Source organism: Macaca mulatta, chromosome 11 (genome assembly GCF_049350105.2).
Source record: "Macaca mulatta isolate MMU2019108-1 chromosome 11, T2T-MMU8v2.0, whole genome shotgun sequence".
Lineage (NCBI taxonomy): Eukaryota > Metazoa > Chordata > Mammalia > Primates > Cercopithecidae > Macaca > Macaca mulatta.
In genome coordinates, this window is record NC_133416.1 from 13,706,238 (window position 1) to 13,730,750 (window position 24,513).

The 24,513-nt window shown below is 39.8% G+C and overlaps 1 protein-coding gene and 1 long non-coding RNA gene across 2 annotated transcripts in view; one reads left to right on the plus strand and one right to left on the minus strand.

Annotated features, from left to right (window-relative positions):
• Nucleotides 1-24,513, plus strand: part of LOC144332680 (uncharacterized) — a 249,614-nt gene that overhangs the window by 41,505 nt on the left and 183,596 nt on the right. The gene's annotated exons all lie outside the window — the stretch shown is intronic.
• On the minus strand, nucleotides 57-3,701 carry LOC107000768 (uncharacterized). The gene is made up of 4 exons (XM_077953115.1): nucleotides 3,558-3,701; nucleotides 2,582-2,617; nucleotides 1,312-2,092; nucleotides 57-169 (listed from the first exon to the last, which is right to left on the minus strand). Exons 1-3 carry the CDS (start codon nucleotides 3,619-3,621, stop codon nucleotides 1,329-1,331), a joined length of 864 nt encoding a protein of 287 aa, XP_077809241.1. The 5' UTR covers nucleotides 3,622-3,701; the 3' UTR covers nucleotides 57-169; nucleotides 1,312-1,328.

The following is a 24,513-nucleotide window of genomic DNA, read 5'->3' on the forward strand; positions in this document are numbered from 1 at the left end:
GTTCTTGGTCCTCACATTCCACATTCACAAACACTGAGAAAGAGATACCACAATCAGAAATTGCAAGCTGATTATTTTATTGGTATATTGAATTTAGAGCTATGACCACCTTCTTCCAATGTCATGGCATTTGAATCGTTTGAATCACTGTCATCTTCTTATTCAGTTTCTGAAACAAACAAACAAGGAAGTTCATAAACCAGACTTGACATGGCAGGAAATGTCTAATTCCTCACTGGTGTTACTGCAGTAGAGTACATGAGAGCCCATCCTCTCTCCTCCAACCCTTCTACCCCTGTGATTCCTTCCTAGTTTTTTCTGTGTTCAGTCTTTTGGTGCCCTTAGACACAATGTGCTCCAAATTGTTGCTTAGAAGATGAATAGAAAAGATCATCCTTAGGTTGTTATGACTCATTGCTGTTGAATTTGTTCAAGGATATATTTACACAGATGTTAACTGGCACGTGTTCTATAATAGTGAGAAGCTGAAACCACCCTCAGTGTCCAGTGACAGGGATTGGTTAAGGAAATCATGGCAAAGCCACACAATGGAGTAGCAAAAGCTTGTAAAAGCAAACAGAAAACCACTGAAGAGATGTATTTAGCTCCATAAACTGATGAGGAAATTTTCAAAAAGTGTATTTTTAAATGACTCACATATATACCTGCATATAAGTTACATTATTAGTGGTAGGGGAAAAGAATGCTATATGTCTGTGCACACATAAATATTTCAAAGAGAAGATGCCATAAAGTCAACAGTGGTAGCTTTTTGAAGGAAGGAAGGTGGGTAGGATGAGTTATGCCTTTAAAATTAGCTTCATATTTTCCCATTCCATTAGATAACTTTTGTTAGCTTAATCATGTACTTATTGAAAAGGAAGTATCTAAAAAATGAGACACCTTTTAGCTGCTGAATGTTCAGGGACCACTTGTCAGGAATACTGGACTAGAGAGGCTGGTGTGAGGCAGGACTGAGCAAACAATGCTCAGGTGAAAACTTTAAATGGGAGGTCTCTGAGTTTGTGGGCAGAAAACAGCACCAAGAATGAACATGGTACTACTTCCTCATTGCCAGCACAATTTGAGACAGATTATATGGTAAGTTGTTTCTCAACATCAGAATTCCTTAAAGAGTTCGTTAGAAATACAGGGTCTTGTTACCCATTTCCAGAGTATCTGGATACAAATCTTTAGAAATGGGTTCCAGGACAATACAATGTCAATGGGCTTTTAGTTGATTCATTGGCACAATAAAGTCGGAGAACTGTAGCACTTAGAGCACTTGGTGAACATAAACAGGAATCATACCTGTCATTGAACCTTGATTACTGGGGAGGCTGTCCCTGGGGAGGCCTGGGTGGTCTGCCACCTTGAGGAGGTGGAGGTGGTCCCTGGGGCTTTCCAGCAGGAGGTGGCGGAGGCTGCTGGGGATTGCCTCCTGGTGGGGGTGGTCCTTGTGGCTTTCCTGGAGGTGGGGGACCTTGAGGTTTGTTGCCTCCTGGTGGGGGTGGTCCTTGTGGCTTTCCTGGAGGTGGGGGACCTTGAGGTTTGTTGCCTCCTTGTGGGGGTGGTCCTTGTGGCTTTCCTGGACGAGGTGGGCGACCTTGGGACTGGTTGCCTCCTTGTGGGGGTGGTCCTTCTGGCCTTCCTGGACGAGGTGGGCGACCTTGGGACTGGTTGCCTCCTTGTGGGGGTGGTCCTTCTGGCCTTCCTGGACGAGGTGGGGGACCTTGGGACTGGTTGCCTCCTTGTGGGGGTGGTCCTTCTGGCCTTCCTGGACGAGGTGGGGGACCTTGGGACTGGTTGCCTCCTTGTGGGGGTGGTCCTTCTGGCCTTCCTGGACGAGGTGGGCGACCTTGGGACTGGTTGCCTCCTTGTGGGGGTGGTCCTTCTGGCCTTTCTGGACGAGGTGGGCGACCTTGGGACTGGTTGCCTCCTTGTGGGGGTGGTCCTTCTGGCCTTCCTGGACGAGGTGGGGGACCTTGGGACTGGTTGCCTCCTTGTGGGGGTGGTCCTTCTGGCCTTCCTGGACGAGGTGGGGGACCTTGGGACTGGTTGCCTCCTTGTGGGGGTGGTCCTTCTGGCCTTCCTGGAGGAGGTGGAGGACACACAGCATTCACTGAATAGCTGCAGCAAATTTTTACTGTAACGCAGCTAATTGGGGAAATGCACAAAAATAAGACCCAGACACTTATTTCTTTGCATTTTCAGTGAAGTAATAAAACTCTGGAGTTGAACGCTGGGAAAGAATGAAGCAGTTGAGGGGATCTCAGTATAAGGAGGAGTCAGAATAAGGACACTGCCCAGTTCTCTGTCATCTCCCAAGCAGGCACTCCTGGCCAGGGGGAAGTCAACCCACTCCTGTTGTCATCTAAGACAAGCATCTCTGCTATTCAATTTGGTGGCCCTGCTCATGGTCCCCAAAATCAAGGTTGCATGAAGATTGCCTATGTTATTAGGGGGACTAACATTAATCAATTCCTGAAAGGAAAATGTTGATGAGAAAACACTGAAGAACTGATCAGTTCATGAGCAGAAGAAGATAGTCAAAAGAGATTGAGAATGAATTGGGTTTTACCTGATTTTAGGGAGGGAGATTCTTCCTGAATCACATCTAGAAGAGAAGCACAGGGTGATGGGAAAAGTTACGTCTTGAATCTGTCAAGACTCACAAGTGTTCTACGGGGAAAAGGGTCTTCTCACCACTCCCCATGCCTCCCCTTGGTTAACTCGTCAGCCACCATCTGTGAAGCTGCTCAAAGGGGAGGAAGGTGTAAGGGGAGGCACGGTTGTTATGACACAGAGCAACAACCACGAACTCAACATAGAAGAGCCCCATTTTTTCCTCCCTAGAATCCCTCAAGACTTAATGCTAATTTAGTTTACACATGCCAGGTACTTCAATGTAATACTTTGGTATTCTTATGCCCTCCATCTCCTATAAATACATTGCTTATGTACACAAAATTTCTCAATTTGGGTAACCAGAAGTAATCATTTCAATACAATCTTACCCATACCACTCCCAGCACATTGAAATACTGCATGTAGGAGAGACAAAAATTACAATAATTGGCTCAGATATTTCTATATCTGTAGTTAGGCACAGGCAAGTGTTTTATCCAGTTGTGCCTCCTCTGCAGTATCTCTGATGTGTGTTTATCTCCATCGTTGATGCTGATCCACCAGGTATAGCAAGGCCACCATCATGCCTGTGTACTTACTGAGATCAGTATAGGATGCTCACAGCTGGACTTGCCTGAATCTGCCTTGCATTCTCCACTGCATCCTTCAGAGCACAGTCATATCTCTCTCTAAATGCAAATCTTACCTTCCCATTCCCCAGGTAAAAATTCTTTACTGGATTTTCATTGTGCATTAAATAAATTAGAAGCCCTTGGTGTAGAATGAGGGCACAACAGGTCTCCTGATCCTGGGCATGAAAACTCCGCAGCCCCATCTGTGTTTTCATTCTCCTCTCTTCCCCATAATTACCATTATTACCTCCTAAGCCCCAAGCAGAGTCACCGCATCATCTCCCCCTTCTGTTTTACCTTCACTGAAGCTCCGAGCTGGACTCAAGGCCAGCAGGGCCACTGACAGCAAAATCAGCAGCATCTTGCAGGAGGCTCTGGAGTTGCTCCCAACTCTGTGCTGGGAGAAACGTGGCAACTCCCTTTATAAAGAGAAGCAGAACAATGACACCTTTGAGCTCCACACTGAATGGGCCTTGCCACCTCAGAGATTGGGTTCTGCTTTGCTCACTGCAGGTCAGGTGCATCCCTTATTTCTCTCTGGGACTCTAGCCCAGAGGGATGGGTTGGGTTGGAATTTGTTGGTGACTTATTTCTAGAAGGTACAACTATGACTTGAACGAAGGTTTTAAATGAACTAGGTCCAAGCAATCAGCACTGTGTCATAATTGAACTTCAGACATCAGTAGAGTTTCAATCTTTTTGGTAACACTATTGTCCACTTTCCACTCTGTTATTTATTTCTGGATATGTGTGTGTGGGCAGCAAAGCTACACCCAGCAGTGACAATAATCAATATCTCTGGCTCTTTTTATAGCCTATTTCCATCTCTTGTGATGTATGTACAGATAGTATCACATTTAGCTAAAGTCTTGATGCGATAGAGATGGTTTCTGCCATCTGTGAGATGTGTGAAGACAGCACACTCCTGGGCACACATAGATGATGGAAAGCTGCCCTGCAGCCTTCTCATGCTACAGTATTGTTCAAGCTTCTCTGGATCTCACTCAGCTCAGGCAAGGCTTGTTCTTGTGCAACACAGGAAGGCCAAAATTGTGTATTTTAAAGTATCTTTAGGAGTTATTAATGCAAAATGGACACGGAAACCACAAGGAAATATCTAGACCTGAGAAAACTGAATATATAGTTTCTAGCAGGAGCCATGCGATATCATGTCGTCAAAACTTACTTCATGCTCTTCACTTTCTCTAGAATATTCTATAAAATTCACCCTCTGCTTCATTTGTTTTAAGAATTGTATTGAATTCCTACCTCTGATAATTAAGTGGCTACAATTCTACATTCAAATAAGGTAATCAGATACGCCCATCAAAGCTTCAATTGCATTGTGTTGGTTTTCTTGGTTTAGTCAGTATTTGTGTTATCTGTTTTCTCAGATTGTTCTTCCACAAGGAGTGTTTTTGTTTGTTTGTTTTTTGTTTGTTTGTTTGTTTTTACAATATTCTGATATGCATTCCTCCTTACATTCTTTCTGGTACTTCTTTGTTCATATTTTATTTTCTGAGTCAAGTTCATTATGTGTAATTTTCTTTATGTATCTGACTTTTCCCACCATTAATGTGGTGAGATTTCCTTTATTTAATCTTCTAAGTAATAAGCTATAATTGTCACCACCTTTGTTTCGTTCTTGTTTGTGTAATTTCACAATAAATGTTGTGTTTCCAAAAAGTCCTATCAGAGATCTGCGTTGTTAGCACTTCTTTCAGCTGCTGATTCTTCTGTTATTTCTAGTAAATCCCTGCTCATCAGTTCATGGAATATACAGGTTAGTCACTATCAACAGCAGTCATTTACCACTTAGACTTTCTGAATGTCTCATGTTCACATTTTGTGCATGACTGGTGTTAATTTAAGGACAGCTTGGTTGGAGATATGATGGCGGTAGGGAGGGTATGTGACAGTAAATCCTAAAGACAGACCTCTTCAGCACTGGGGAGGAGTGGATCCTGGGCTGTGCAGATGAGGGTCGGGTCTGGCCCTTCTGAAGAGTTGTGGGTAATAGTAAAGGGAGACTTCCTAATACCAGACACTTTGCTACAGATAACTTGGCCCTTTCAAGGGAACCAAGAAGTTTGGTATTTTCACTGACAAAAATATAGACATACTTGAAAGGGAAAGATATTATTAATTGGCAATTTCTTCTGGCTCTACAGAAAGTGGACTGGTTCTAACTAGTCTTCATGAGTTTTATCTCAGGCAGAGAGTAGTTGCTTGTGCCCGCAGGTCCCACTGTATTATTGAGATTTATGTCTCTGGTCTCACCAGACACTATTTTCCATAGGAACTGGAGATGAATAATCCTGCCTACATATCTTAAGTTAGACCATCAGGCAGCAAAGGGATGTCAGAGACAAGGAGCAGCAAAGAGGCCAGGCTGACATTGCCTGATTAAGTCGCCAACTGAGGTTGCTGCAGGCCTGAGGCAACACAGACTTGTCTTTGGCAGGAGAGTACAGGAAGAGAATAGAAATGCCCCTAAAAGTCACTCATCTCCGGCCCTTTCCCTGACCTTCTCCAATGTCAGCAGTGAGTAAAGTTTATCAGGAAAGCATAAATATCAGCTATGCACTCACCAGACAAAACAATAACAGAAGTGATTGAAAGGTGGAAATTGACACTGTCTGTGAGTGAGGGTGGGTGAAAGGGAGAAGCCAGACTGCTGCAGGAGCTTGGGCATCTAGACGTGAGTGGCAACCCTCAGCACTCCACTTGCCTCCATGTTCATATTCTGAGGTCCTGAAGGAAGAGTCTGCAGCATATGAAATTTTAGGAAACACAATTCAGCTCTCATAACAGCTCCCATCCTGTTCTAAGTCAAGTGTTCCGTGGTTCAAAAATCCTCACTCCCTTCAGGCACTGCCCTTTAGCAAACCGAGTTGCCTCCACTTTCAACACATCCCAAATAGAACCACTTGCATAATCTTTACTAGAAGGTGATAGTTCAGGCCATGATGCTCTCTCCTGAAGGACTTTAATATCCTCAGCTCCTCTTGATAACATTCCTACTAGCACATCCCATATCTCTTCCCCTCACATCAGTCAGGGTGATCATTGAAAAGTAGGAATTAGATCATAACACTTTTGTGCTTCAAATGCTCTTAGAATTTTCTTCTGCACTTGTAATAAGATCCAAATTTCATGCCTCAGCTCTCCCACACCCATACATCTCCCTCTTTTTGAAGACTAGGAAGTTCTGTGAGTAGAACTGAAAGCAGAATCTTCTGTGTTCATTGCATAAACCAACCATTCTGATAATACAATTGTGTGTGTGAATTCAGCTTTGCTTTGAATTGTCTAAAACCTCTGGTTACACTGATGTAATGGTCATTTTATATTATATGTTATATGATAATATATCATATATATTATATGATGATCACCTTTATATTTTTATTCCATGATGATGCTCTCTAAACATATATTTCACAATTATTTGAGCATATTTATATTCTTTCCATTTATCCTAGCAAAGGCTGATTAAAATAGAAAACATTTCCTTGACATTTACTATATGATATTCAATCTTCAGAACCATCATATTAAGGAGTTGTGATTATTATTATTATTATTATTATCTTAATTTTGTAGATGAGGTGACTTAGGTGCGTGCCTAGGTTCATATAAATGTAGTAAGTGGAATGGAAGGCAGAGTTCTTGCCTACTCTGCTCCACTGGTTACTTGCTCTTCATGCATTCATTCCTTTACAAGAAAGTGAAAGGAAATGAGATTCAGGGAATGAAAACAAGTTTCCCTTAGAATATTTTCAAGGTTAATTTTCCTGAGACTTTAATAGCTGAGGTGAGAAAAAATATATTTTCCTGAGTAAACATGTTTGTTTGAAATCATAATCATATTTAAAACATCTTCTAGTATTCTGCTTTACCCTTTGGATTTGTATAAAGACACTCAGAGGAATTAATTCCTTTTTTTTCTAATTACAAAACCCTGTCAATGTAGATCCTGTATGTACTTCCTTAATCTATGCTACATGCATTTTTCTTGGGTGGCACATTAGCACTGTCAAAATTTGTGTATGCCCTTTTAAACTGACTAAATTTGATCCTTCTAATCACAATGGATCTAACATTCTAGAAATCCAAGAGGGAGTCTGGTCAGAGAGATGTCTAAGAAAGGATAAATTGTACACCACTTACACAGCTTTCATCTTCTGCATGAAGATGTCACCTGTGTCCTGGCCCCAGAGCTGGTGTCCCACCCTCAGTGATTGGGGCCGTAGAAGACATTGGTCTTCAGCCTAAGGTCAAGTGTCTGTAGCCTCAGCTCACCACTGTTATCACAATGTCAGTGTATTGTTCACCTTTCAGTTATACTTCCTATCAGTTCACAGAGAAGTACAATCACAATTTATCTCATAAGAAATACAAAGCAGCCTGTAATCCCAGCACTTTGGGAGGCTGAGACGGGCGGATCACGAAGTCAGGAGATCGAGACCATCCTGGCTAACCCGGTGAAACCCCGTCTCTACTAAAAAATACAAAAAACTAGCCGGGTGAGGCGGCGGGCGCCTGTAGTCCCAGCTACTTGGGAGGCTGAGGCAGGAGAATGGCGTGAACCCGGGAGGCGAAGCTTGCAGTGAGCTGAGATCCAGCCACTGCACTCCAGCCTGGGCGACAGAGCGAGACTCCGTCTCAAAAAGAAAAAAAAGAAATACAAAGCAATGTATATCACCCTCATATTTTTCTGATGATGTACCAACTCGGTAAGCTGATACATTTAAAAGAGGAATTTAGTTAAAGTGGTTAATCAATGACTCATTTATTAAACAGATACACCTGTACCTATGTCTTATAAAAGATATTGTCTCTTCTGCTTGAGAATCACAGATTATTATTATATTTTATTGATATTGAAATCCACATGTTTGTATATTTATCATCTTGAAAATTGGGATGTGTGGTACATTGTGTTTTTATTTTTATTTTTATTTATTTATTTATTTATTTTTTGAGACAGAGTCTTGCTCTGTCACCCAGGCTGGAGTGCAGTGGTGTGATCTCAGCTCACTGCAAGTTCCACCTCCCAGGTTCACGCCATTCTTCTGTCTCAGCCTCCCAAGTAGCTGGGACTACAGACACCCGCCACCACGCCTGGCTAATTTTTTATAGTTTTAGTAGAGCCTGGGTTTAACCATGTTAGCCAGGATGGTCTCAATCTCCTGACCTCATGATCTGCCCAACTCATCCTCCCAAAGTGCTAGGAGCATTGTGTTTTTAAAGTTGATCACGACAGAATCTTTCATCTAATGTTTTCTTCTTACAGTGGTACCTTGACATCCTCTCTTGAAGGGGTGAGGTCTGTTTTTAACCCCTTGAGCTTGGGTAGAACTTACTACCATGACCAATAGATTATATCAGAAGTGATACTGTGTGACTTTTGAGTCTAGATCATAGAAATGCCTTGCAAGTCCAAATTGTTCCTTATGGAACTTGCCTGCCACATGCCATGAGGAAGTCCATGCTGTGAGACAGAGATAGAACATTCATTTTAAAAGTGATTGGATACAAAATTGTCTCTAAAAAATATTCAGTAATGAAGTTTTTTTCAGTGACCCAACTGCTATCTATATCATATATTATATTTCCACACATGTGTGACTACATAGCTAAAGATTTACGGATTATTCCTTTCTACCTTGCATAGTGATGTTTCAGATGCCTTAGCTCTTCTAGCACTTACAACAGCATTTAGAGGACTTTTTGCATTTCTGTTCACTTTTCAAAGGTAGAAATAAAATCTTAATGTGAGTGAGTGACTTTCCCTAAGACATACACTTCATAGGGAACAGCATAAGGCAATGCAAGGAAAGAGAGAGAGAGAGAGAGAGAGAGAGAATGACCTTATTCATGAGAACAATATAAAACACCTAGGACAAAATAGCAAGAAATGCACGGGGTCAGGTGAAGAAAAATGACCAAACTTTGATGCAGAATATGCACTAAAATGTATATACATGTATATTTCTACACAGGAAAACATATTATTCAAATAGGACTAATTTTCCAGGTGTTCTCGTGAAAATTGCACCACGGTCTCCTGTTCATGTCTGATTTCACTTTTGCTGATTCACAAACTCTGTTATTTTTCTATTTGTCAGTCCAATTCCACAGTTTTGTTTATATTTATTGTTTATTGTCATCTCTTTTTTCATTCTCTTCATCCTTGGGTATTACTTTCCTCTGTGCTTCTTTATTGTAATTTTATTGGGACATTGGGAAAGAGCAGAAATCAGTCCATGTGTTCAATGCACAGGGCCTTCCAATACTGTTAATATAGAGACAAATTCCTTATCACGGTTTATAGCAGGTTCTACAGATGATCTTTTTGTTTACGTCTCTTTTTGTTTACGTGTATTCAAGTGACTTTACAAGACAGACTGCTATTACCTGTGTTCCTAATTTTATCAGAAGAATCTGCCACTGTCTCTTCTTCCCCAGCTGCATTAAATGTAACAGGACCATGAGTTGGTAATCACACGCATATTTTTTACAACATTATTGAGTAAACATCTAGCAACAATTTTAAATGATGAATACATTTTTATACTCTAATAGTCTAACAAATATAATTTTAATAACAAATGTATGTTGTTTCAAGTCTATTACTTACCCATCTTTAGAACTGCCAAAGCAAATCTCTCCATATTATAAAAAAATCTTTTGTGCCTTTTAGTAAACAGACATAGAAACAGAAGTTTATGACATGATACATAAAGAGTTTCAATTTATCTTACATTTTTACTAACCTTATTTTTTAGCTAACCTTTTGTCTGTATTTGCATTTTCTTGATTGAAACTTGCCTTTGTAATTTTTATTGAGCAATTAAACACTTATTTAAATAGGCATCCTAAAAACATTGACATATGGCTTTTGTCAGATTGGAATGGTCTACAAAGCTTCTGAAGCTTGAACTTTGGGGTCCTTCATGTGCACAGGCCCTTTCCAAGACCCTGTTTAGAGTGAACAGAATAAAAAGAATGTAAAAGCTTCATGAACTAGCAGTGGCCTTCTTTATGCCAACTCCTTTACTCAAGCCTTTATGTGTTTTTCTGTATTCCACTTACCCATGGGGATCATAAAATTTCAAGACCATCTCCTCCCTAAAACAAATTCCAATCATTTGAAGCTTATCTGAATTTTTTTTCTGAAAAGAAGACTTGGGAATACCTATAGAAGCAAGTTTCTAAATAATCTGATTCTTATGTCTACAAATAATGGCTACCTTCCAGCACTGTTATAAATGTACTGTGGGATTGCAGATTGTGTATGGAGGAATCTAAAGAATGTACTTTAGTGGTGACTGAGGGCCTATTTAAACGATGTATGGCTTTAGATTCTTGCTCTTCCACTAGCTTTTCCTCTGTAGAACATAATCCCTGCAGAATGGCACCTTCCCCTAGTATTTGTAGTGTTTCTACCTCTAAGCATGGAAGGAATGGTCAGTGTTAGAAATGTGTTCTTTCCTTTACAACTCAAGGCAGGGTAAGGAAAATTCTCATGCTTGACAGTAAAAGCAAGGGCAGCTTCATGGCCCTAATCCAGTTGGGCATTTCTGCTGGTGTCCTGGACCCATCTGTCTTCACACTTGTGTATCCAGAGATGGTTCTGACTGTGGCAATGACCAACACATGGAGGTTCTTTGATTTTTAGTAGGAAGAGTCATTTCCCCAGAGGTTTTCTCTTTAAATGAAGACATTCCTTCCCGGATTTCTAGGACATATCACTGTTGTTTATTCTGAAGAGTCCATGACTGCAATGCCATGTAAGGCCATAGAGTTTTGTATTCTTTCTTTATTCCAGCTCTTTGGTTTTCCTTGGGAGGGATTCTACGACAGACTTACTAAGTGAGACTCTGGAACTCTGTCCCCATTTTGTACCCTTCTCACCCAGGCACCATGTTTGCTCAGTTGAGTCCACTCTTGGGGAGAAGAGAGAATATGGTGGTAGCTCATGAGGAGAGGTCCAGTTTGCAGCCACAGTCTAAGACTCAACTGAATAAACACCTGAATTTTAAGTCTCCCCAAAGTTGTGCAACAGCTTTAGGGGATGTTTAACCATTTTCCTCCTGTTACCTTTTGAATGCAGCAGAAACAAAAAGTGTTACATGGGAAGTTTGTTTCAGTTGTACCAACTGGTACTCAGTTTACAATCATTTCCCAATCCTACTTGTTAATGAGCTATATAAAAGGAGATTTATTGACCACTTGTCATACATTTTGGTCAACATGCCAGCTATTGATATGTATTTTTTACATTATTAACTGAAGAAAAATGGATGCCTTTTACAAATGTTATAAGACTACAAAACAAAAATAAATCCAAAGGAACCAAATTAGGCTTGTAATCTGGAAGCCTAATGATTTCCCATCAGAACTGTCATATAATTACCCTGTTTGATAAGAGAAATGAGCAGGAGCAAGGTTGTGGTGAAGGACTCTGCTGAAGCTTTCCCAGGGATTCATCTACTAAAGCTTTGGCTTTCTCAAAATATTCTCGGAATAAGCAGATATTGTCGTTCTCCAGAAAGTCAACCGGCAAAATGACTTGAGCTTTCCAACAAACTCTTGCCATGACTTTTGTGCTCTCCTCATCCACTTTTGTTTTGAATGGGCTTTTCAACTTGTTGGTAGCCATTGCTTTGATTGTATTTGTTTTCTGGGATTTACTGGTAAAGTCACGTGTTATCTTCTGTTATAATTCATTGAAAAAATGCTTATGGTCTTCTTTGCTCATATTGAAATTTTTAGGGAAAGTCCTCATCCACTTTTGTTTTGACTGGACTTTTCCACCTCTTGGTAGCCATTGTTTTGACTGTATTTGTTGTCTGGATTTTGCTGGTGAAATCCCGTGTTATCTCCTGTTATAACTCATTGAAGAAATGTTTACAGTCCTCATTGCTCATATTTAAATTTTTAGGGAAAGTTCTGCTCTTGTCTGTACTTGATCTTAGTGACACAGATTGGGCATCCATTAAGTGAAAAGTTTGCTAAACTTTAATCATTCAGTTAGAATCATGTAAACTGAACCAACTGAGAAGTCTGCAGTGTTGGCTATTGTGTATGCTGCTAATCATCACACATCTTCTCTTAGGGTATCAAGAAGATGAATGTATACCTTGCAATATGATGTGGATCATCTGTCACTGTAGGCTTTAGGTTCAACATTGCCTCATTCCTTCTTGAAATGAGGAACTCTTCATTGAACTTGTGAACTGCTGACTTCTTCAACCAGTGTCAACTTACCATGTGCCAAGTAGGACAACTTTTTTGGACACCATCAATGGTTTCACCTTTTTCCACCCAAGCATCACTGTAAATTTGATGTTTCTACTCTAATTTAGGAGAATCCATGTTGCTCTTCTAGGGGCTCTTTTGAAACAGCTATCTTATTTTTCTTGATGCCTCAAACTAGCTCCTGTTCAGACATGTTATAGAAGATATTCTAATTTCATTTTGGTGCCAAAAAATTTGGAATCCATTCATGGTATTTCTTTTTCTTTTCTTTTCTTTTTCTTTTCTTTTTTTTTTTTTTTTTTGGAGATGGAATCTCCATCTGTCACCCAGGCTGGAGTGCAATGGTGTAGTCTCAGCTCACTCTGCCTCCCAGGTTCACGCCATTCTCCTGAGTCAGCCGCTGGAGTAGCTGGGACTACAGGTGCCTGCCACTACCCCCGGCTAATTTTTGGTATTTTTAGTACAGACGGAGTTTCAAGGGTGGTCTTGATCTCCTGACCTCATGATCCACCGGCCTCGACCTCCCAAAGTGCTGGAATTACAGGCGTGAGCCATCGTGCCTGGCCTATTCATTGTATTTCTTAATAGAATATACATTTTCCATCAACATTTTAAGAACCTGCTGCATATAGGAAGGCATCCTAACACAATAAGGTCTACTTGAGGTAACTTAGACTTTTCCAGCTGACTAGGCAAATTGGTTTTTTGTTTTTCTTTTAGCATAAATAGGAATGTTTTCTGAAGATGGGATATAATACCAGTGGCCAAATATTCTCCAGCTACATGGAAAGTGTAACATTTGTAACTGAGATTCACATGCTTCAAGAGACAGAGTGCTTGGGCCTAGTGGATGTTCTGATGTTATTGAATGATTTTCTCTGGTTTCACCAAACATTATTCAGAAAGAGAAGCTGGCGATGAGCTGTCTGGCCTAGGCACCTTATGGTGGCCTGTCAGCTAGGGGAGAAACCCAAGAGAGGAGAAGCAGAGGGGAGTGCCACGCAGATGTGCCTCCTTGTGGGAGTCACTGGGGAAGCTGCAATCCTGGTTAGAGGCAGGCTACTCCTCGTCTGCTGAGTACAGGAAGACAAGAGGTGATGCTTCCAAAATCACTCAGCTCATGCCCTATCCCTGACCTTCTCCAATGTCAGAAATGCGTGAAAGAGATTAGCATATCAGGAAGGAGTAAATATCAGGTATCAAGCTACCAGAGACAACCAAAACAGAGGTTACCAAAGAACTGAAGGAGACAGTGTCATTTAGGGTGAGGTCAAAGCAAGGAGCAGGACTGCAACAGGAACTTAGGCACTTATCCATGACTCAAGGACCTCAGCAGTCCACTTGCAATTTAAAATAAATGTAAACTTACCATGTTCCAAGTAGGACTCTTGATTTCTACTTCCTAAAATCTGCTGTCTCCTGAATTTCTTCATTATAACTGTCAAAACAAAATATCACAGACTAGGTATTCTTCAACAACAGAAATTACTTTTTGACACTTCTAGATGCTCAAGTTCCACGAGGAAGGTGTCAGCAGGTTCAGTTCTTCTGAGTTCTGCCTGTTTGCCATCTACATATCTGCCTTCTTGCTCTGTTTCCCATGGGGATGCTTCTATACATACATAATTCTTGTGTCTCTTCGTGTGAAAATTTCCAGTTCTTATAAGGAATTTCCACTTCTTATGAGGACAGCCATCTTATTGGATTTAGTTCCACTGAAACTCCCTCATTTTAGCTTGATCACCTCTTCTCAGGGCTGTTTTCTAATCACAGTCTTATTCTAAGGAACAAGAGGTTGGCTGTGGATTTTTGTATACCCATGCCTATCATATTTTGCTGAATATTTGATTATATAGAGATTATTTCTTTGGAACTTTGAGCTGTGTGAAAACAACACAAACCTGGCCATTCATGGTTGACAGAAGGTTGGCCCTCAGCCTGGTCAGACTCACATGGATTGTCTAATATTCTTTGGATCTGTCTCTAGTCAGAAAAGTCTTGGTGTTGTAGGGTACAGGTGTCTGCATGCATTCTGTTGTTAATATTCATGGAGTGGTTAAAACAAAGTTGGCCATGAAAACTACCACGGGCTTCTAGAAATGAACAGAACAAATACACAGTTCTTGAATGAGACATCCTATTTCGTGTCTTCAAAAATTTTCCTTGCTCTACCCTTTTGTTAGAATGTTTGATCAGATTCAGTTTGGGCTTTACACCTTTTAGGACTTTTTTTTTTTTATACAGACTCTCGCTCTGTCACCCAGGCTGGAGTATAGTGTTGTGATCATGGCTTACAGCATCTTTGAACTCCTGTGCTCAGGGGAATCCCCCAGCTTCAGCCTCTTGAGTTGCTTGAATTACAGGTTCATGACACCCACCATGCCGATTTTCTTTTTTTTTTTTACTTTAATTTTTTTTTGAAGAAATGGAGTCTCACATCGTTGCTTAGGCTGATCTTGAACTCCTGGCCTCAAGGTATCCTCCCACCTTACTCTTCCAATTCCTGGGATAACAGGCATGAGTTGCCACATTCAGTCTTTCTTCTAGGAAAAATTTTTAATCACTCCTACTTATAATGAGTGGCCACAGTTTTATACTCCAATTTATTCTCTGAAATATGATGTGAATCATCTGTTGCCGTAGACTTTAGGTTCAACATTGCCTCATTCCTTCTTGAAATGAGTAACTCCTTATTGAATTTATGAATCACTGACTTCTTCCACCAATGTCAACCTACCATGTCCCAAGTAGGACAACTTTTGGACACCATCAATGATTTTATCTTCTTCCACCCAAGCGTCACCATAAATTTGATGTTTGTACTCACTTCAATTTTAGAAGAATTCATGTTGCTCTTCTAGGGGCTCTTTTGAAACTGCTCTCTTATGTTTCTTGATGTCTCAGGCTAGCTCCTGTTCAGACATGTTATAGCAAAACATTCTGATTTCATTTTGGTGCCAAAAAAATTGGAATCCATTCATAATATTTCTGAATATAATATACATTTTTCATTAATGTTTTAACAGTCCACTGCATATAGGAAAGTGTCCTAATACAATAAGCTCTACTACAGGTAAATTAGATTTTCCAGCTGACTAGGCAGATTGGTTTCTTGTTTTTCTCCTAGCATACATAGGAATGTTTTCTGAAGATCTAATATAATACCAGTGGCCAAATATTCTCCAGCTACATGGAAAGTTTAACATTTGTAACTGAGATTCACATGCCTTAAGAGAGACACAGAGTGCTTGGGCCAACCAGGTGTCCTTATATTATTGAATGATTTTCTCTGGTTTCACCAAACATGATTTGGAAAGAGAAGCTGGCGATGAGCAGTCTGGTGTAGGTAGCTTATGGTGGCCAATCAGGTAGGGAAGAAATGCAAGAGAGAAGAAGCAGAGGGGAGGGGAGTGCCAGGCAGATGTGACTCTTTGTGTTTGTCACTGGGGAAGCTGCAGTCCTGGTTGGAGGCAGGATTCTCCTCATCTGCTGAGTACAGCCAGACAAGAGGTGATGCTTCCAAATATCACTCAGGTCATGCCCTGACCTTCTCCTGTGTCAGAAATGAGTGAAGAGATTAGCATATCAGGAAGGAGTAAATATCAGGCATCAAGCTACCAGAGATAACCAAAACAGAAGTTATCAAAGAACTGAAGGAAACAATGTCACTGATTTAGGATGGGGTCAAAGCAAGGAGCAAGATGGCAATAAGAGACAAGGCACTTGTCCATGAGTCAAGGACTTCAGCAATCAACTTGCCATTTAAAATAAATGTAAACTTACCATGTGCCAAGCAGGACTCTTGATTTCTCCTAAAACCTGCTCCTCCTGAATTTCTTCATTATAGCTGTCAAAACGAAATATCACAGACTAATATTCTTAAGCAACAGAAATTACTTTTGAACACTTCTTGATGCTGAAGCTCCACAAGGAAGGTGTCAGCAGGTTCAGTTCTTCTGGGCCCTATCTGTTCAGCACCTAGATATCTGCCTTCTTGCTGGGTCCTCCCATGGGGCTGCATCTGTGCCTATGTACTTCTTGTGTCTATGTGCAAATTTCCAGTTCTTAGAAGGAATTTCCACTTATTCTAAGGACACGTATCTTATTGGATTTAGTTCCACTGCAATTCCCTTAGTTTAGCTTGATCACTTTTCTTAGGGCTGTTTTCTAAACACAATCATATCCTAAGGAACAAGAGGTTGACTGTGGATTTTTGTGTAACTATGCCTATCATATTTTGCTAAATATTTGATTATATAGAGATTATTTCTTTGGAACTTTGAGCTGTGTAAAGACAACACAAACCTGGCCATTCATGGCTGACAGAAAGTTGGCCCTCAGCCTGGTCAGATCCACACCGATTGTCTGATAGTCTTTGGATCTGGCTCCAACCAGCAAAGTCTTGGTGTAGGATACAGGTGTCTAACGTATTCTATTATTAATATTCATGGGGTGATTAAAGCAAAGTTGGCCACAAAAACTACCAGAGGTTTCTAGAAATGAACAGAATGAATATAAGTTCTTGAATGAGCCATGCTATTTTATGTCTTTAAGAATTTTTCCTTGCTCTTCCCCTTTATTAGAATATTTGCTCAGATTCAGCTTGGGCTTTGCATCTTACAGGAATATATAATTACAGGCTCTCGCTCTGTCACCAAGGCTGGAGTGTGGTGTCGTGATCATGGCTTACAACATCCTTGAACTCCTGTGCTCAGGGGATTCCCCTCACTTCAGCCTCTTGAGTTGCTTGAATTACGGGTTCATGACAGCCATCATGCCCGTTTATTTTATTTTTTTTTTTTTTTTAATTTATTTATTATTATTATACTTTAAGTTGTAGGGTACATGTGCATAACGTGCAGGTTTGTTACATATGTATACTTGTGCCATGTTGCTGTGCTGCACCCATCAACTCGTCATTTACATCAGGTATAACTCCCAATGCAATCCCTCCCCCCTCCCCCCTCCCCATGATAGGCCCCGGTGTGTGATGTTCCCCTTCCTGAGTCCGAGTGATCTCATTGTTCAGTTCCCACCTATGAGTGAGAACATGCGGTGTTTGGTTTTCTGTTCTTGTGATAGTTTGCTAAGAATGATGGATTCCAGCTGCATCCAAGTCCCTACAAAGGACTCAAACTCATCCTTTTTTATGGCTGCATAGTATTCCATGGTGTATATGTGCCACATTTTCTTAATCCAGTCTGTCACATGCACACGTATGTTTATTGCAGCCCGTTTATTTTTTTAAAATTTATTTTAAAATTCTTTTGAAGAGATGGAGCCACAATTTGTTGCTCAGGGTGGTCTTGAACTCCTGGCCTCAAGGGATCCACTCGCCTCACCCTCCCAAAGTCCTGGGATAACAGGCATGAGCCACCACATTCAGTTGTTCTTCTAGGAAAAAATTTTAATCACTCCCACTTACAATGAGTGGCCACAATTATATATTCCAATAAGATAGTCTGGAACCCCATAAAAGCCTCAAAGGTATTACATTGATCTATTTCTTAATGCCTGTGATATCTGTCTCCCAGAGTATTCTTCCACACAGAAATTTTTTTCATTTTTGCTATATTCCAAAACTAATTTCTCCCCACTCTCTTTCTAAAATGTTTTTGTTGACATTTTGTGTTCTAAATAATCTTCCCTGTGTTTATTTTTCATCTTACATCTGGCTTCTTTTAAAATAAATTTTGGGAAATTTTTGAAATCTAATCTTCTAAGTAAGCATCTATAATTCTTCTTACTCCTTTCATTTTATTTTTGTTTTTAAAATTTGTATCAAGATACTGTCTTTCCTAAGTCTTTTTACTGAGTTTGTGTTGATAGCCCTCTTTTCATCTGCTGACTTTTCTGTTATATCAAGTAGTTCCTGCCCATAGTTTCATCTTTTTCAAGGAAAGTATAGGTTAGTCGGTATTGACAGCTGCCACTTACCATTTCAGGCCTTGAATAAGTCTTGTGACATCATTTAGTTTTTGCTCAGGGATAGTGATAACTTCAGGATACCTTGTTAGAGGTATTGTGTGTGGGGCTGCGACTGGAAATCCTAAAGACAGGCCACTTGATCATTTCGATGAGAGGATCCTGTGTTGTACAGATTAGAATCTGCTCCTGCTCTTCCAGATGGGTTTGAAATACAAGGGATTTCAAAACGTTTGTGGAAGAATGTAATTACAATATGAAAGTAGACAATATAAACTTTATTCTTAATGTAAGCTCCACCACATTCAAGAAGGTTTGCAAGTAATGATACAAGTAATGTAGCCTATCTATAAAGAATTGAGGGTCCTGGGAATTTCACCATATAAATGCAGTCTTTTCACAATATTAACTGAAGAAAACAGCATATACATTAAAGATACTTTAATCTTAGAAAAAAAAAGATGTCCAAAGATACTGCATTGGTACTGTAATTTGGATGCCTAGTGATTTTCTTTTTTTTTCTTTTCTCTTCTTTTTCTTTTTTTTTTTTTTTACTTCCATTAGTTGGAGAACAGGTGGTGTTTGGTTCAGTGAATAAGTTCTTTAGTGGTGATTTGTGAGATTTTGGTGCACCCACCACCCAGGGGTGTTATACACTGCACCCAATTTGTAGTCTTTTATTCATCACTCCCTTTTCGTCATTTCCCTCTGAGTTCCCAAAGTCCATTCTGTCATTCTTATGCCTTTACATCCTCATAGATTAGCTCCCATTTATAACTGAGAACATATGATGTTTATTTTCCATTCGTAAGTTACATCACTTAGAATAATAACATCAACTTCTGAGACACTTCGGAGACAGCCAAAACTTTAGCAGATAAATGCCTAGAAAAGCTTCAGCAGAGGGTCCTTGTCCATCACAACAATGCTCCTGCTTATTAATCTCATGAAACAAGGGCAATTTTACCAGACTTTTGATGGAAAGTCACTAGGCATCCAATCTCATCCATTTTTCTGCCAAAGATTTGGCTAATTCTCTCCAAAGTCTAAACTCTCTCATAAGTGGTTGTTACCATTCTTTGACCCTCCAGAAAGTTAACAACCAAAATACCTTGAGCATCCAAAAACACTGTTGGCATGATATTTGCTTTTGTCGCATTTACTTAGACTAGACCACTGCCACCTCTTGGTAGCCATTGCTTTGATTGTGTTTGTCCCTTCGAATGCCACTGGAAAAGTCATGTTTGATTTCCTATTACAACTCTTCAAAGAAATGCTTTAGGATCTTTTCTTTTCTTTTCCTTCATACTTGTTTAATTTGTCACTGAACATTCTGTTCTTTTCTGTAGCTGATTTAGCTACAGCAGTTTTGGCACTCATCAAGTGGATAGTTTGCTCAACTTTAGTTTTTCTACCAGAAAAAACATGTAATCTGAACCAACTGATCTTCTTCTTGTGCTAGCTCTTTTTTCTGCTGTTAATTGTCAGACCTTTTCAATTAAGCCAAAAGAAGATAAAACTTTTGCCCATAAGTTTATGTGAATGGTCTGCTGCTGCAAGGTTCACTTTCACCATCATCTCATCACTTCTTTTTTGTTTTGTGTTTTTTTTAAATGTCACGATCTTTTTTATTATTATTATACTTTAATTTCTAGGGTACATGTGCACAAAGTGCATGTTTGTTACGTATGTATACATGTGCCGTGTTGGTGCATTGCACCTGTTAACTTGTCATTTACATTAGGTATTTCTGCTAATGCTATCCCACCCCCGTCCCCCCACCACATGACAGGCCTCAGTGTGTGATGTTCTCCACCCCGTGTCCAAGTGTTCTCATTGGTCAGTTCCCACCTATGAGTGAGAACATGCGGTGTTTGGTTTTCTGTCCTTGCAATAGTTTGCTGAGAATGATGGTTTCCAGCTTCATCCATGTTCCTACAAAGGACGTGAACTCATCCTTTTTATGGCTGCATAGTATTCCATGGTGTAGATGTGCCACATTTTCTTAATCCAGTCTATCATTGATGGACGTTTGGGTTGTTTCCAAGTCTTTGCTATTGTGAATAGTGCTGCAATAAACATACGTGTGCATATGTCTTTATTGCAGCATGACTTATAATCCTTTGGGATGGCTGGGTCAAATGGTATTTCTAGTTCTAGATCCTTGAATCGCCACACTGTCTTCTACAATGATTGAACTAGTTTACAGTCCCACCAACAGTGTAACAGTGTTCCTATTTCTCCACATCCTCTCCAGCATCTCTTGTTTCCTGACTTTTCAATGATCACCATTGCAACTGGTGTGAGATAGTATCTCACTGTGGTTTTGATTTGCATTTCTCTGATGGCCAGTGATGATGAGCAATTTTTCATGTGTCTGTTGGCTGCATAAATGTCTTCTTTTGAGAAGCATCTGTTCATATCCTTCTCCCACGTTTTGATAGCGTTGTCTGATTTTTTCTTGTAAATTTGTTTAAGTTCTTTGTAGATTCTGGATATTAGCCCTTTGTCAGATGGGTACATTGCAAAACTTTTCTCCCATTCTGTAGGCTGCCTGTTCACTCTGATGGTAGTTTCTTTTGCTGTGCTGTTTAATTAGATCCCATTTGTCTATTTTGACTTTTGTTGCCATTGCTTTTGGTGTTTTAGTCATGAAGTCCTTGTCCATGCCTATGTCCTGAATGGTACTGCCTATGTTTTCTTCTAGGGTTTTTATGGTTTTAGGTGTAACGTTTAATTCTTTAAGCCACATTGAATTAATTTTAGTACAAGGTGTAAGGAAGGGATCAAATTTCAGTTTTCTACATATGGCTAGTCAGTTTTCCCAGCACCATTTATTAAATAGGGAATCCTTTCCTCATTTCTTATTTTTGTCAGGTTTGTCAAGTAACAGATGGTTGTAGATGTGTGGTATTATTTCTGAGGGCTCTTTTCTGTTCCATTGGTCTATATCTCTGTTTTGGCACCAGTACCATGCTCTTTTGTTTACTGTATCCTTGTAGTATAGTTTGAAATCAGGTAGCATGATGTCTCCAGCTTTGTTCTTTTGGCTTAGGATTGTCTTGGCAATGCGGGGTCTTTTTTGGTTCCATGTGAACTTTAAAGTAGTTTTTTCCAGTTCTGTGAAGAAAGTCTCTGGTAGCTTGATGGGGATGGCATTTAATCTATAAATTAACTTGGGCAGTATGGCCATTTTCATGATATTAATTCTTCCTATCCGTGAGCATGTAATGTTCTTCCATTTGTTTGTGTCATCTTTTATTTGGTTGAGCAGTGGTTTGTAGTTCTCCTTGAAGAAGTCCTTCACATCCCTTGTAAGTTGCATTCCTAGGTATTTTATTCTCTTTGAAGCAATTGTGAATGGGAGTTCACTCATGATTTGGCTCTCTGTTTGTCTGTTATTTGTGTGTAGGAATGCTTGTGACTTTTGCACATCGATTTGATATCGTGAGAGTTTGCTGAAGTTGCTTATCAATTTAAGGAGATTTTTGGCTGAGTCTATGGAGTTTCTAAATATACAATCATGTCATCTGCAAACAGGGACAATTTGACTTCCTCTTTCCCTAATCAAATACGATTTTTTTCTTTCTCCTGCCTGATTGCCCTGGCCAGAACTTCCAACAGCTTGTTGAATAGGAGTGGTGAGAGAGGGCATCCCTGTCTTATGCCAGTTTTCAAAGGGAATGCTTCCAGTTTTTGCCCATTCAGTATGATATTGGCTGTGGGCTTGTCATAAATAGCTCTTATTATTTTGAGATACATCCCATCAATACCTAGTTTATTGAGAATTTTTAGCATGAAGGGCTGTTGAATTTTGTCAAAGGCTTTTTCCACATCTCTTGAGATAATCATGTGCTTTTTGTCTTTAGTTCTGTTTATATGATGGATTACGTTTATTGATTTGTGTATATTGAACCAACCTTGCATCCCAGGGATGAAGCCAACTTGATCGTGGTGGATAAGCTTTTTGATGTGCTGCTGGATTCGGTTTGCCAGTATTTTATTGAGGATTTTTGCATCGAAGTTCATCAGGGATATTGGTCTAAAATTCTCTTTTTTTGTTGTGTTTCTGCCAGGCTTTGGTTATCAGGGTGATGCTGGCCTCATAAAATGAGTTAGGGAGGATTCTCTCTCTTTCTATTGATTGGAATAGTTTCAGAAGGAATGGTACCAGCTCCGCTTTGTACCTCTAGTAGAATTCAGCTGTGAATCCATCTAGTCCTGCAGTTTTTTTGGTTGAGAGGCTGTTAATTATTGCCTCAATTTCAGAGCCTGTTATTGGTCTATTCAGGGATTCAACTTCTTCCTGGTTTAGTCTTGGGAGTATGTATCTGTCCGGGAATTTATCCATTTCTTCTAGATTTTCTAGTTTATTTGCGTAGAGGTGTTTATAGTATCCTCTGATGGTAGTTATTATTTCTGTGGGAATGGTGGTGATACCCCTTTTATCATTTTTATTGCATCTATTTGATTCTTCTCTCTTTTCTTCTTTATTAGTCTTGCTAGCAGTCTATCAATTTTGTTGATCTTTGCAAAAAATCAGCTACTGGGTTCATTGAATTTTTAAAGGGTTTTTCCTGTCTCTATCTCCTTCAGTTCTGCTCTGATCTTAGTTATTTCTTGCCTTCCTGCATTCATTGATTTTTTAAAAGGGTTTTTCATCTCTCTATCTCCTTCAGTTCTGCTCTGATCTTATTTATTTCTTGCCTTCTGCTAGCTTTTGAATGTTTTTACTCTTGCTTCTCTAGTTCATTTAATTGTGTGTTAGGGTGTTGATTTTAGATCTTTCCTGCTTTCTCTGCTGGGCATTTAGTGCTATAAATTTCCCTTTACACACTGCTTTAAATGTGTCCCTGAGATTCTGGTACATTGTGTCTTGTTCTCATTGGTTTCAAAGAACATCTTTATTTCTGCCTTCATTTCGTTATTTACCTAGTAGTCATTCAGGAGCAGCTTATTCAGTTTCCATGTAGTTGTGCGGTTTTTAGTGAGTTTCTTAATCCTGAATTCTAATTTGATTGCACTGTGGTCTGAGAGACACTTTGTTATGATTTCTGTTCTTTTACATTTGCTGAGGAGTGCTTTACTTCCAACTATATGGTCAATTTTGGAATTAGTGTGATGTGGTGCTGAGAAGAATGTATATTCTGTTGATTTGGGGTGGAGCATTCTGTAACTGTCTATTAGGTTCGCTTGGTACAGCGCTGAGTTCAAGTCCTGGATATCCTTGTTAACTTTCTGTCTCGTTGATCTGTCTCATGTTGACAGTGGGGTGTTAAAGTCTCCCATTACTATTGTGTGGGGATCTAAGTCTCTTTGTAGGTGTCAAAGGACTTGCCTTATGAACCTGGGTGCTCTTGTATTGGGTACATATATACTTAGGATAGTTATCTCTTCTTGTTGAATTAATCTCTTTACCATTATGTAATGGCCTTCTTTATCTCTTTTGATCTTTGTTGGTTTAAAGTCTGTTTTATCAGAGACTAGGATTGTAACCCCTGCATTTTTTTGTTTTCAGTTTGCTTAAAAGGTCTTCCTCCATCCTTTTATTTTGAGCCTATGTTTGTCTCTGCACATGAGATGGGTTTCCTGAATACAGCACACTGATAGGTCTTGACTTAATTTGCCAGCCTGTGTCTTTTGATTGGGGCATTTAGCCTATATACCTTTAAGGCTAATATTGTTATGTGTGAACTTGATGCTGTCATTATGATGTTAGCTGGTTATTTTGCTCATTAGTTGATGCAGTTTCTTCCTAGCATCGATGGTCTTTACAATTTGGTATCTTTTTGCAGTTGCTGGTACCGGTTGTTCCTTTCCATGATTAGTACTTCCTTCAGGAGCTCTTGTAAGGCAGGCCTGCTGGTGACAAAATCTCTCAGCATTTGCTTGTCTGTAAAGGATTTTATTTCTCCTTCACTTATGAAGCTTAGTTTGGCTGGATATGAAATTCTGGGTTGAAAAATCTTGTCTTTAAGAATGTTGAATATTGGCCTCCAATCTCTTCTGGCTTGTAGAGCTTCTACTGAGAGATCCGCTCTTAGTCTGATGGGCTTCC

Bases quoted from the DNA above. Each gene is read 5' to 3' on its own strand.
- LOC107000768 (XM_077953115.1), bottom strand. From the start codon at position 3,621: ATGCTGCTGATTTTGCTGTCAGTGGCCCTGCTGGCCTTGAGTCCAGCT. The intron at 2,618-3,557 runs GTAAAACAGAAG...CTTCTCTTCTAG, and splicing joins AGCTCGGAGCTTCAGTGAAG to ATGTGATTCAGGAAGAATCT. The intron at 2,093-2,581 runs GTAAAACCCAAT...CACCTCCTCCAG, and splicing joins ATCTCCCTCCCTAAAATCAG to GAAGGCCAGAAGGACCACCC.